Source organism: Pristiophorus japonicus, chromosome 10 (assembly GCF_044704955.1).
Source record: "Pristiophorus japonicus isolate sPriJap1 chromosome 10, sPriJap1.hap1, whole genome shotgun sequence".
NCBI lineage: Eukaryota > Metazoa > Chordata > Chondrichthyes > Pristiophoridae > Pristiophorus > Pristiophorus japonicus.
The window spans coordinates 141,744,257-141,758,743 of NC_091986.1; the positions used below are offsets into that span (position 1 = coordinate 141,744,257).

A 14,487-nucleotide genomic window follows, 5' to 3' on the forward strand; every position below is an offset into this window, starting at 1 on the left:
TAAAGACCTCAAATATTTATTCAGTTTAATTTTTTTTGAAAGATTGGTTACCAAACCAATTTAGATTGTGTTGTTCCATTGCCTGCTAAAGGCCTGTAAATCCTGCAGAGGATGCTAGTTCTCACCCTTGATGGCAAGCTCCCAATAAGAGGTGTTCCTAATATTAGAAGATTGCCATGATTATTATTATTAGGCTAACCCTGGAAACTATGTTAGGAATGGCCAACCTTCTGTTAAATGGGCACCAATTGCTCTCTGTCATATTACCATTCAGATTCATTGCTTTGGCAAAATTCCAAGTCTGAGTAAATTAGCATTATAAATGTATCACTCCCCTCAGCAGAATACAGCAATATATTACATATTATGTAATAAATTTGCTGTATTTATTTTGCATGAAGATTTGGAAGCATCAAATACTGTTATGGCCCTGTCAACAACATGATCCACCCAAGACTGTAGGCAATTCATCAGCTCCCACTCCTGTCAATATATAACCTCAAAGAAAGATGTATCCATCTCATCCTTTCCTGCCAGTGCCCGTCTTCCACTCAGTGCCTCTCTCTGACAAGATCAAGAATAAGATCAAAAGATTGTCATGTCGGAACACATAGCATAGGGTGCATTATGCTGGCATATCTCGGGAGAACAAATATAATCTCACCCTTATTACAAATTAAACACCATAAATTAAACAAAAACAATGATATAGTATCATGTTTAATTTTATTAGGTTAACAAAACATACATTATCTATGTTTTTCATGTTAAAGATTACCTAGTTACGTACAGAAATGTGTTGCAAAATGTATTTATTTAGTTGAAAAGACAAATCACTGCTAGAAAAAGAGCAGATATTGAAATTATCTCTGCAAGACACAGCACCACATTTTCTCAATAGTATGTGGCTAATACGGTTAGTGTACACAAAAATTTAAACTATAATCCTTTTAAAACCTGAAGGTGAACCTGTAATGTAACCCCTTCAGTAAACACACTGAATTAGCAGGACTTCAGCACAAAATTAAAAGTTTGTACAATAAGCAAACACCTGTACTGCTACTGGAAACAGAAAACCCCTTCGCAACCTCACTTAGAAGTCTCAGAGGCTTACAAACAACCTGCTAAAACCAGTGAATTGTAAGCTTCTTCACCGAATTTCATATATGTAGCAATGCCTGGAATTTGCTTTCACACATAGTATATAACATTAGGTTATCATGAAAACAAAATATGCTGAATTACCTTTTCTTAATATGAAAACAGAGAATTAAAAGCTTGCTAAATACAGTTCGCTTCTACAAAAAAAAACTTATATTGGAAGATTAACTAACACAGCAAAGCAGAATACGCTAATCAACTGCATACATAACATCAACGTTTAGGAAATTCACTGTAATTTGTCACTAAGCTTAACCAGGCATTGAAATGATGCGTTATCAATTAATTGAAAAATCCTCCATTCATAAATGCTCAGGAGTTGAAAGGGGAAAACAAGATTAGACAATTAAATTGGTAAAATGCACTGGGTTAAGAGCCTCATCTGTCCAGCAATGCATACAAGACTTTATAAACAACCAACAATGGAGTATACGTTCCTCCAGTTGCTAATATGCACGAAAGTCAGTGCTAGTCGGAGTTGGAGAATGGCATTTTATACTTGCAGCAAATTATTTGTTCACCTTAGCAACGAGAGGAAAATATATCTCCATGTTTTCAACTGCTTCAGGTTGTGTAAAAGAAACCAAAGAGGTCCCAGTAAGTGAAGAATGTTTTTTTTAACCGTTACAAGTTAATTGCGTCAGAGCCCTGTGATTCTATAAGACTTGAGAGAATTGGCAATCCAGATTCGGACACTGCTCTCCCTACCATTTGTTCCTTGCCGAGATTGCATTTTTTAAACTAAAGAAATTTAGTAGATTGTTTATATGCATATCAAGATGAGGATATTAGCGCTGCGAACGGGAACATTTGAACATTTTTATATTAAATACTCTACTCATCACCCTGACTAGATACGAGATTGCCACCTTGAGTCTGCTGACATTTATGTTTTTTTAGCTCAGCTGGAAGCTGAAATCCATCTCCACACAATGAGCAGTGAATGGGAAAATCTTTTGTGTGAGCTATCCTAACATGTCCTATGTAATTTACGAACAGGTAAGTGCTGTAAGAGCAGTAATTACATTTGTATGGTGATCGGTTATCAGTCACATTAGACTGATTAGCCTTTGAAATATTTTTTTTGTGAATTTTTGTGTGATCATGCAGATCAATTTGTTTCTCAAACCTGGTGCTGCAGATCTCACAGTTAAAAGTTTTGCCTTCAGCATTTGGTTTATGAATATTCAGATGATGCTGTAAATCCTCTTCACTCGGATACTTGGCATTGCAGGCATTACAGTCGAAGGTTTTTCTTTCTGCATGATTTTTTCCCATGTCATCATTCAAGGTTGCTACATCATCATGGGTGAACTCACAGGCTAGTGGCTTTTGTACAGCATGGAGAAGTTTGTGCTTTTGATACATGTCTTGCTCTTCGAACGTCTTTTCACATTCCTGACAAGATAAAATGTTATCCTTTGAAGATGCAGAATCCTGTTGATGAGCCACCATGCACACTGCCGGTTCCAGAAGCTGCAACTTTGAAGCCTGAATCTTACCAGAATTCAATTGTAAATATTTTTTCCCTGCTTCTGCTAGCATCACAGCTCCTGAGGATTCAATTTTTGCCAAAGAATTCCCACGCAGCTGTACTTCTTCCTTACGTGAACTGTGGGGCTGGATTGAAGGCGATTCTGATTTAATTAACTTTCTCTCTTGATCTGCATCCTGCTGCTTATTTGCACCAATATTTTCAGAACAATTATCTTCTCTCTGCTGAGAGGTACACTGCTTCTCATGATTCTTAAAGGCTCTGGCATAATCAGATTCAAAGTCACATTTGGAACATTTGTAATAAGCTTCTCCGGTATGAACAGACATGTGCCTTTTGAGCTCCTTGTCCATAACAAAACATCTTCCACATTCCTCACATTGATAAGGATAAGGCTTGTCATGTACCCTTACAACATGATATAGAGCACTACTTTTACTTTTACAATGGAATTTGCAGAAACTACAGTAAAAGGTTCCTCTGACATACTTAACATGTTCTTGTAAGCTTTTTGCATAATCCTTTTCTTCAGAAGACTCTTCAGGATCATTTGAAATTGTCGGCTTTTTGGAATTATTTGAATCCGTCAATTCTTTGGGATTATTTGAAACTGTCTGTTCTGTAGGATTATTTGAAACCACCTGTTCTTCAGGATTATTTGAAACCACGTGTTTTTCAGGCTTATTCAAAACTGCTGGCTTTTCAGATTTATGCAAAACTGCTGGTTCTTTGGGATTATTTGAAACTGTCGGTTTACGGGTGGAATTATGTTGAGTTGGGTAACGGCCACTATAATCACAATACTCAAACTCAAACGGTGGAGCATTGGCATTCTTCTGCTTTATCTTCTGGCAGTTATGGATATTTAGCTCATCAAGAGTATTGAACCGAGTACCACATTTTTCACAGTTGAAATCAACACTTTTACTTTTGGTTTCTTCTACTTTACGCTTTGGTCTTCCAGGTTTCCTCTTAATAGGTTGTACAGGTACTTCAATTGTGGTTGAACTTGTTTCTGTATGTTCTATAGGTTGTATTTCAATGGTGCTCGAAGCTGTTTCGGTACGTTTTTTACGCCCCCTTTTTCCCTTTTTTACAGGCTTTTTTTCCTCAATCACTTTGGACTCTTTTAATTTTCTCTTTGTAGCTCGTAGCTGTTTACTAGTTTCACGGGGCTCTTTTGTTTGGGAAACTTCTTCATTCTTGCTTAACTTTGGGTGCTGTGTTGCAACATGATTGTAAACATTACTGTACACCTTGTTTGTGAAGAAGCACAACTGACAGTGAAACAATTTGGCACTTTTCTGATAAACCACAATATTTGTTAAATCAGAGAATTCGGGGTGAATGGAGCCAAGGTGTGTTTCCAAAGTTTCATGATCAATATACTTGAAATCACAATGTACACAAGTTAAATATACAGAGGTGTTATTTAGTTGGCTTTTTGTTTCCAATTTCTCCTTGGTATTAAATCCAACAGCACATTGTTCATTCTGTCTTGCAAACTCCTTTTTATGTATCTCTGTTACTTGTAGATCCATAGCGTTTCTATCTCTGAAATGGTTTATCACACTGATAGCGTCCGGAAGTCTTCCTTTAGTCCTCTTTGAGTGTTCTTTCTTTTCTTTAAATTTTGCAAATCCTTCCCTGCATAATTCACAGGTCTAGGTCCTCGAGTATAATCTTCAGGAATAGTTTTGAGTTTGTACTGAGTTCTTTCAACTCTCAGGCCAGAAGCTACACACTTGGCAAGTAATTCTATGGAAGAAGATAGCCCTTCCAATTTTCACAGTAGAGTTGACAGCTCACCTACAAGGTAGGAGCAAAATAAAATTACAGCAAAACACTAAATGAAATTGTCATCTGTCCAGTCAATAGCTGTGCATGTTTTAAAAAATCCATCTAAAAATAAAAAGAAAAAGATCAAGAAAAATTATCAACTTTTATATCTTTATTATTTCAAAAGAATTTTTATTGTGTAAACACCAACAAAAATATGTTCTTAAGTTGTTTATAAAATTTAAAGAAACGATTACTTCTTAGCAATTAATCATTTATATACATTAACCCAGAATCAGGATAAATAGTTATCAAAAAGATGTCCTAAATAGCCGAAGTTGGCAGGATGGGAAGGGGCATGGATCAAGTTTAATCATTTTGCTGGAGCATCACAACCATGTAACTGACATGAGTCAAATAAAAAATTGGAGACTACACCTGGTCAATCTTTTCATTGTATAAATGTTAATGGACCTACTGCACAGTATTTCCAGTATTTATTGCATGTTTAATACTTATTTTATAATTCCAGGCAGTAGCAAAGTTCATTGGGGTACGATGGCTCAGACCTTTTTGAAATCATAATTCCCACCACTTCCTATGGAGCTGCTTCTGACACAAATGGGGATTCTTGCCATCGGCAATGTCTCCAGGAGTAGCCTAGTAGGGTGAACACCCCAACAGAGGGTATCCATGTCAGGAAAACACCAAAGAAATTTCTGGTATCTATATTATCGTTCTCTATAAAAACAAGGACGACTTTCAACAAAAGTGCAACTGTAGATTTTCATTCCCTTTAAATATCCTAAAAGATTGTCAGGTATGTTATTTTACATGCACATTCATTCATCAGCAGACATCCATTGCTCGATCTTGGCAAAACTCCCTTCAGAATAAAGTAACCAATATTTTATTCCGAGGGCTGCAATGAAAATTCTAGCAGGAATTTCTCAGGGCAAAGCAGATCAAGGGTGGTCTTGCTGCACTGGGGCCCCACCCATTTTGCATTTTAATACACTTCCAGAGTATCCCCAGAGCTGGTGCCTGAAACAGGTGGACATATGAAAAGCAAATGTAAGTGGCACTGGATTAACAGAACATTTACCCGCTTGATGAATGTACCTGCTCTCACCCCAAACTGGAAAATCTCATTGTTTGCTTTCAATTTCCACCCTTCCCTTACCTTCACATGGTCCATCTCCGACGACTCTCCCAATTTCTGAAGAATAGGCTGTTGACCAATATCTACTATAAGCCCACTGACTCCCACACCTACCTTGACCCCCTCCCCCCACTCCTGCAAGGACTCTATTCCATTCTCCCAGTTTCTCCATCTGTTGCATCTGTTCTGACAATGCCACCTTCCATACCAGTGCTTGCATTACGTCTTCTTAGTTCCTCAACCGAAGATTTCCCTCCACCATGGTTAACGGGGCCCTCGACCGTGTCCGTCCCATTTCCTGCACTTCTGCTCTCATTCTTCCCCCTCCCTCCCAGAACCACAACAGAGTTTCCCTTGTCCTCACCTTCCACCCCACCAGCCTCCACATTCAATGGATCATTCTCCACCATTTCCAGTGTGATGTCACCACCAAAAACACATCTTCCCCTCTGCTCTCAGCATTCCAAAAGGGCCGTTCCCTCTGCAGCACCCTGATCCACTCTTCATTCACACCCACTCCCTTTCTCACACACCTTCCCGTACAAGCACACCTGCCCATTCACTTCCTCCCTTCCCACCATCCAGGGCTCTAAACATTCCTCCAGGCGAAACAGTGATTTACATATTTCAATTTCGTATACTGTATTCGCTGCTCATGATGCGGTCTCCTCTACAGGAGCTTCTGGTCACCTGTCATTTTAATTCTCCGCTCCATTCTACTCTGATCTTGGCCTCCTACACGGTTCTAATGAAGTTCAATGGAAGCTTGCGGAACAGCATCTCATCTTTCAATTAGGCACTTTACAGCCTTCCCGACTCAACATTGAGTTCAACAATTTCAGATCATAACCACTGCTCGCATTTCTCCTAGACAGCAGCTGTTAGTAATGATTCTGCTATCGCCATTTACATTTCCTCTCGACCCATCTTTTGTTTCTTTACTTGTCCCATTACCACCCCCTTTTGCAATTTAATCACACCTGTCTTCCACCATATCACAGACCTTCCCTGTTGTTCTTTCATCCCCTCTTTCCCTAACTTAAAATCGGTTACATCTCTAACTTTTTCCAGTTCTGATAGAAGGACATTGACCTGAAACATTAACTCTGTTTCTCTTTTCACAGATGCTGCCTGACCTGAGTATTTCCAGCATTTTCTGTTTTTATTTCAGAACACCTACCAAAATCTAAGTCAAAGTCTGTCAAAGATACTGGACCCTAGGGTAACAGACAGGCGAAGGAGCAGCAAGAATGACACAAAATTGTGACAGAACAAGTGTACAGGAAGTGTGCATCATAAACAATCCATTCTAATATACTATAGATAGTTAATGGAACTCCCATGGCCTTGTTTATGGACAGCATGTAACATGGTTGTAATGTTTAGCTACTAACCTGGTCTATTCCTTGAAGTCTGCTGCTCAAGTCCTTGTAAGGAAGTGATTTAAATGGGGAAATCCAGCTGTATGGAAACTTGTGAGGTTAGTTGTAACCGTTTGTAAATTTACAGTTCGAGGTGAGAAGCACCCATGAAGAAATGGCTGTTTGAATCTGAAACAGTGCGTGACATCTGACATACTGGGCCCAAGTTTCCACATGATTTGCGCCTGATTTTTAGGAGTAACTGGTGGAGAACGGACTACCTTAGAAATCGCAATTCTCCACATTTTTTTTTCTGCAGTTCTAGTCAGGTAGAACAGTTCTACTTTGGAACAGAATTTTTTCTTCAAAAGGGGGCGTGTCCGGCCACTGACGCCTGATTTGAAAGTTTCCACAGTGAAAACGTACTTCAAACTAAAGTAAAATGGAGCAAGTGAAGATTTTTGTAGAACTGAAAAAACCTGTTCTACATTAAAAAATCAGGCGCAGGTTACAAATTAGGCGTCCAGAACGAGGTGGGGGGGGGGGGGGAGGGAACTCATTAAATTCTACAATAAATCCTTATTTATACTTCTACAAATATTATACAAATAAATCCAACTTGAATAAACATTTATAAGCAAAGGAAAGATTAAATAAACCATCTTCCTACCTGTGTGAAAGTGCTTCAGCCAGGGAGAATTCTGCAGCCGTTCGTGCCGCTGAGCGAGCGGGAGGGAGGGGGGGGGGGGGGGGAGAAAGAGAAAGCCATTCGTGCCGCTGAGCGGGAGGGGGAGAGAAAGCCGTTCGTGCCGCTGAGCGGGGGGGGGGGGGGGGGAGGAGGAGAAAGCGGTTTGTTGTTGTGGAGGGGAGGGAGGGGAAGGAGACAGCAGTTTGTTGCCGCGGAGGGGAGGGAGGGGAAGGAGACAGCCGTTTGTTGCCGCGGAGGGGAGGGAGGGGAAGGAGACAGCCGTTTGTTGCCGCGGAGGGGAGGGAGGGGAAGGAGACAGCCGTTTGTTGCCGTGGAGGGGAGGGAGGGGAAGGAGACAGTGAGAAGGGTAGCCTCAGTGCTGATGGCAATGTGATTTTATTAAAAAATGTTCAAAAATTAAACAGCTACAAAGAACTACAAAAATGGCCGAGTGCCAATTTTTTTTCCACACTGAACATGTGCGAACGCTCCAATGTGCACGCGCAGCGTTGCCGGCAGGAAAAAAACTAATTTAAATAGTACCCGCCCCCTCCCACTTACAAAATTGGCGCGAGTGTAGGCTCCGCCCCCCTGGGCGCCACGCCAAACAGACAAGGAGCTGCAAAGCGCTCGAGAATAGCGCGTTTTTTTTTCTGGCGCCGTTTTAGGCGTGAAAAACGGGCGCCCAGCTCGGAGGGGCGCCCGTTTTTTATCCTGTGGAAACTTGGGCCCACAATAACTAGATGCTATTGTGTATATACATTGTTTAAAAAAAGTGCCTAACAGCTATGCAGATCACTGAAAATTCAGCAAATTTACTGAAGCAAAATACATGACTTAACACAGTCAAGGTTTTCCAGAGCATGCTAATACTGAAAATACAGACCTTGCATGTTTTTTTTAAAAAGGACGTTTGTTTGCAACTAAAATGCTGATTGGTTCCCTTGGAGGATAAGACACACCCAGCAGTCTCTCTGGAATGTGTAATTAGAACCGCTCTGCCTGCGTAATCAGTGACTTTGCAAAGTGTAATTTGAGCCACTGACGGCCGACACCAGAGCTCAATCTCACAGGTTAAGATCTCCCCCTCCCTCCACCCTGCCCCATCCCAAGTTCCTGACACCCCGCAGCCCAAGCTCCTGACCTTACCCACCCGCCTCACCATAGATGGGGCATTGTGTAGTTCACAGATTTACTGGGTATGAAGTGAATAGTGACAGTGTCGTGACTCCCGGGGGTGAGGTTGGAAGAACGTGATCAGTATTCGACGAGTTCCCTCTCTCTTTCTCCCCCCCTCCAATCCCCTCTCTTCCCCAGTCTCTCGTCCCCTACCCCCCCATTCCCAGTCTCTCTCTCTCCCCCCCGCCCCGCTGCCCACATGCCCAGTCTCTCTTCCCCCCCCCCCCCGGTTCCCAGTCTCTCTCTCTTTCCCCCCCCCCCCTTCCCAGTCTCTCTCTCTCTCCCCCCTTCCCAGTCTCTCCTCTCTCCCTCCCCCCTTCCCAGTCTCTCTCTCCCTCCCCCCTTCCCAGTCTCTCTCTCCCTCCCCCCTTCCCAGTCTCTCTCTCCCTCCCCCCTTCCCAGTCTCTCTCTCCCTCCCCCCTTCCCAGTCTCTCTCTCTCCCCCCCCTTCCCAGTCTCTCTCTCTCTCCCCCCCCTTCCCAGTCTCTCTCTCCCCCCCCCCTTCCCAGTCTCTCTCTCCCCCCCCCCTTCCCAGTCTCTCTCTCTCTTCCCCCCCTTCCCAGTCTCTCTCTCTCTCTCTTCCCCCTCCCCTTCCCAGTCTCTCTCTTCTCCCCCCTTCCCCCCACCCCACTCCCAGTCTCTCTCTCCCCAGTCTCTCTCTCTCTCTCTTTCACGCCCCCCCCCCCCCCCGGCTCCTCACGATACATGCCCCACTTCCGGTTTTGGGTTCAAGGAGTCTGCACATGCGTGAGGAGGGGGGGGGAAAGGGACGGGACCAGGGGAGTCCAAGGCGCGCATGTGCAGAAGGACACAAAAAACTGTTGCAAATAATCACAACGTTTTTTTAATTGTTCATTCTCGGGATGTGGGCATTGTCCATGCCTAATAGCCCTTAACTGGTCCACTTTAATTAAGCAAGTAACTTTCCTTATTCCCTTCTTGCGCTGCGCTGTAGAGGGATTATTTGCTGCCACTTGTGATTTATTGTAATTTTTTGGGGCCCAATTGTTATCTGAATATTGAAATCTGCTGGAGCTGGGTGAAAAGAGTAACTCCCCTGACGCATCGCCTTAAAAAAAAATCTTCATAGGAACTAGAACTCTGCACTCCTTTTCTACCTAGCACTCTGGGTATTGTATTACATAGTATTTACAGCACTGAAATGGGCCATTTGGCCAAGTAAGTGTTTATGCTCCACACGAGTTCTACAGAAACAGGTGAAAGCTACAACACTCACAATTCACATGCCACATACACAGAATTTCTCTTCAGCTGCACCCACGTGGCTCCAGAAAATAGGGCAGACCAATTAGGGGCGAGTTGGGGCGGCGGGGGGGGAGGGGGGGAGGGGAGAGAGAAAGAGAGAAGAGGAGGAAAATTTCTTTCAGCCTTTTCTAACATTAAATAACCAATTTTACAGAAACTTGTAATTCTCCACTTCCCCCCCACTGCCCAACTATGTATTTCTTGGCTAGTTTAAGAAACAAGAGTAGGAAGAATGGATAGTGTGCACATAGGACTGGAGGTGGTTGCAGTTAGGATGGGGAGGCCAGGGAAGTTTGTAAATGAAACCAAGGATTTTAAATTCAGTATGTTGGGGAGTAAGGTTGGTCGGGACAGGGCTATACAGGATGGGGAATTACTGTGGGATGAGATGCAGGCAACAAAGATTTTATTCAAGCTGCAGCTTATGAAAGGTGAAAATTTGGAGATAAGCATTGGAGTAATTGCATCTTGAGGGGACAATGCATGATAAAGCTTCCAACTTTGGTGGGATTGAGGGCAGACATGGGTGATGCTGCAAAAGTTGAAATTGGCGGTCTTGGTTATAGGAATTGAATCTCAGCTCAGGTTGCCGCCATCAGATTCAGCCTGAAAATGCAGCCAAGGAGGGGTTGGAATCAGAATGTGGAGTTTCTGGAGGGAGTTAACAATATTAATTATGGATGAGGAAGACTTATCAGCTGAGCACAGTGGTGGTCATGGAGTTAAGGGTGGACAGGTAGGCCGAGTAACATTAGCACACATGAAAGTTAACTCCATGCTTACAAATTTCAGTTAACCAAGAGGCAGCATGCAGCCTAGGTGAAAATGGAGTCACAGTTGGAACGTTGAAATACACGCAAACTGGCCATATGGAGGTGGAAAGAGAAGCCTTGCAGGTGTGTTGGCTCTACTGGGACAAGTAGCAGTGGAAACAGCAGTGTACAAAAGGTAGACTACAGAGGATGGAGTAGTCAACCATGTTGAAAGCTGTGGCGAGGCCGAGGAAGATGTTGTTGGTGACTTTGCCAGAGCTATCTTGATACTCAATGTTCTATACAATCCACTCATGTACAGCAGACAATATGGTTCTCCCTCCTTGCAGCTTGCTTACCCTTAGCTGTACCTCCAGCTGCACCAGATGGCTCCAGTGTGTCTTGGTCTGCCCTAAATTATCAACTTGCAGCACAGAAATGGCTAAAAAGCTGAATAAAAATAAACCAGAAGGAGAGGTTTCATAAAAACACCACCTCCCTCATGGAAATACATAGAAGTTACAACATGAAACAGGCCATTTGGCCCAACCAGCCCATGTCGGCATATACCCCTCCATGCGAGTAAATAAACATGTTTACCCACCCATCTCCATATACATTTTCTTTCCATTCGTCGAATCTAATCTTTACATAGGTTGTGTCTCAACCACACTGGGGAAATGTGTTGCAAATTTCGGTTGCCATATTTCCCTTGAGTCCTGCGCCACTGGTCTCTCCTGTAATCAGAATCCACACTCCTCGCAACCTGAAGTTTACCTTTGCTGCTCAATATCTAGTCACACCATAGCATGATCCAGGGGTTGTAATAGAATCTTATTTGACCTGCATATTGTAATCTTGCACACTCCCCCACATGAGCTTCTATCTTCTGGATAGCAAATTATTGCACTGAGACAAGGCCAATTATAAACCACACACATAAATGAGAAAACAAAACATTTACAGTGAATGCTAATAATTTCCTCATTTTTTAAGTAATGCTCCACAGAAACATAGAATGGTATAGCACAGAAGAAAGTCATTTTGTCCATCGAGCCCCTGACGGCTTTCTGCAAGAACACTTCAGCTAGTCCCACTCCCCCACCCTTTCCCCATAGCCCTGCAATTTTTTTTTCCTTCAGGTACTTATCCAATTGCCTTTTGAAAGCCACGATTGAATCTGCCTCCACCACTGTCAGGCAGTGCATTCCAGATCCTAATCACTCGCTGCTTAAAAAAGTTTTTCCTCATGTCGCCTTTGGTTCTTTTGCCAATCAGAGATTTACAAAAATGTCACCTGGACTGGAGAATTTTGGCTATGAGGAAAGATTGGAGATACTGGGTCTGTTTTCTTTGGAAAGGAGACTGAGGGGAGACCTGATTGAGGTGTATAAAATTAAGAGGGGCCTGGATAGAGTGGACAGGAAGGACCGGTTTCCCTTGGCAGAAGGGTCAACCACCAGGGGACGTAGATTTAAAGTAACTGGGGGAAGGTTTAGAGGACTATGAGGGGTCATTTCTTCATCCAGAGGGTGGTGGGGGTCTGGAACTCACTGGCTGAAAGGGTGGTAAAGGTAGGAACCCTCTATTTGGATGTGCACTTAAAAGTGCCGCAACCTACAGGGCTACGGACCAAGAGCTGCAAAATGGGATTAGGCTGGATAGCTCTTGGTCGGCCTGCGCGGACACAATGGGCCAAAATGGCCTCCTTCCGCGCTGTAAATTTCTATGATTCTATGTCATCTGTAGAATCTTGTTGTACACAAATAGGTTGCTCCACACTGCAACAATGACTACACTTCAAAATACTTACTTGGTTTGGAAGCACTTTTTGCATCTTAAGGTCATGAAAGCACAATATAAATTCTATCCCTCCCCAGTTCTCTCCAAGGATTGGCCAGTTGAACTGCCGATTAAACCTGCTGTCACCCTCCCAGGTCTGAGTTCCAAACAGCCAACCCCCACTGAGTTTACATGAACATGTCTTTCCAACATAGATCCAAGAAGTCACCAGAATGCCTAACTGAACCTCCGTTAGCTCAAGCTAATGGGAAGCGGCATTCTGGATAGATGTTTTCTCTAAAACTGAATTTTCAGAAACTGTATATTATAGATTTAGATATGTGAGCTAAATTTAACAGCAACATTTTAATAAAAGTTACCTGAATATTTTCCTAGGTTAAAATCGGTAAAAACACCAAAAAGTGACCATGTGGAGTGAGTGTTTCTGACACACTACAGGTGCAGATGGCCAGGATATGAAAAAAAGTGTTTAATAGGTAATGCATTCCTCCTACCTCCAATTTATTTTGTCACATTACAACCATTATCTCTATCAATATATGCCATGGTCAGTGCTCCTCTTAACTTTTCTCCCATTCTTCCAAATGCACTGTTCCACCAACCCAAATCCTCAATATTAAAATAAAATCTCATGGTATGATCTCCTATACCAATTTACACTTTCCCAGGGCCTCAAATATGGGGATCGCAACTCCTTCAGTCCTTCGTCTTACAGTTTACATGCTTTTAAAGCCCCACTTAGATTTCTGCCCAACAAGTCACTGCAAGTCAGAAGTATTGAATGACATCTGATGCGCTGAAACACGTGTTGGGGCCCTACATTCATGCCTCCGAGATCAAAGAATCACACGCTTTGAATCAGGAGAATCTGTTGCTCGCCTCCAGGACCATGGCATCATTGGTCCTTCGACCCAAACTTGGCATTATTGCTTCTAGATTCACCTTATCATCTCGCCCACGCTTCTCAGCCTTGGTGTTGTCCTGTACTGCAGGCCCCGGCCCTTCCACATCAGTTTCTCATTAAAAAAAATAGATCGACTACGAGAGGATTAAAAATAAGGCGGGCGAGGAGCGCGCGGTTACAGTTAGCCAGACCCGCGCGCCTCGCCTTTTGAATCAAACGGTTCGGACAGAACAAGAGGGAAGGAGAGCTCGCAGGCCGCCATGTTGCTCCCAGCTCAGATAGCGAGGATCAGCGGGCTCTTCACCCAGGTAACCGTATCCGGGCCAGAGCCATACGAACCTAAACCTCCTCTCCTCCGGACTCGCTTACCTCGCCGCCGGCTGCCTGTGCGGCCCTTCCACCCCCAGCTCACGGGTCGGACGGAGAGAAAGCGAAGCGAAGCCGATCCGCTCAGGCCGGCCTCTGAGACGCGCACGGCAATCAGGCAGTGAGAGGGAGGGAGGTCTCCCGGCACACAGCTCGCTCCGGCTCTGCCGCTTTCCCGCGACTGATCCCGAAAACAACGCCACTGGGCGGGAAACCTGGTCGCTTCACCGAGAGAATGGAAGCGCGTCCCTCGAACCACAAAACAACCACCAGCAGGGTTCGGGGAAAAATTTACATCTGGTTAGAAATGTAAATCCAACCCGTCCAATGAAATGCCCTCCTGCAGTCGACTGATTGGAAGATAAAGAAAGGATTTCGACTCCAAACAGCCTATCAGTGGATTGGATGAGGAAGGCATTTCATTGCACAGTTTGGATCTATATTTTCAGGAGAAGACCTTGGGACAGAGTGGATCACAAATACTTGTTTGGAACTCTGTGCACCTTCGGTTCCAAACACATTTTGTCGCCCAGGTCCGACTTCTGCCAAGGAGTGCCTGATTAAGGTTAATG

General features: G+C 43.5%; 1 protein-coding gene across 3 annotated transcripts; it reads right to left on the bottom strand.

Moving 5' to 3' along the window:
* Nucleotides 1-707: 707 nt before the first annotated feature.
* LOC139275115 (zinc finger protein 271-like) lies at nucleotides 708-14,228 on the bottom strand. Of its 3 annotated transcripts, XM_070892137.1 has the most exons (3): nucleotides 13,919-14,228; nucleotides 6,992-7,058; nucleotides 708-4,465 (listed from the first exon to the last, which is right to left on the bottom strand). In XM_070892137.1, the coding sequence occupies exon 3, from the start codon at nucleotides 4,195-4,197 to the stop codon at nucleotides 1,996-1,998; it is 2,202 nt and encodes a 733-aa protein (XP_070748238.1). In that variant the 5' UTR covers nucleotides 4,198-4,465; nucleotides 6,992-7,058; nucleotides 13,919-14,228; the 3' UTR covers nucleotides 708-1,995. The 3 variants fall into 3 exon arrangements, with proteins under 3 accessions (XP_070748238.1, XP_070748237.1, XP_070748239.1); XM_070892136.1 differs by lacking the exon at nucleotides 6,992-7,058; XM_070892138.1 differs by lacking the exons at nucleotides 6,992-7,058; nucleotides 13,919-14,228 and adding an exon at nucleotides 13,588-13,912.
* Between the last annotated feature and the right edge of the window lie 259 nt (nucleotides 14,229-14,487).

Bases quoted from the DNA above. Each gene is read 5' to 3' on its own strand.
- LOC139275115 (XM_070892136.1), bottom strand. From the start codon at position 4,197: ATGGATCTACAAGTAACAGAGATACATAAAAAGGAGTTTGCAAGACAG.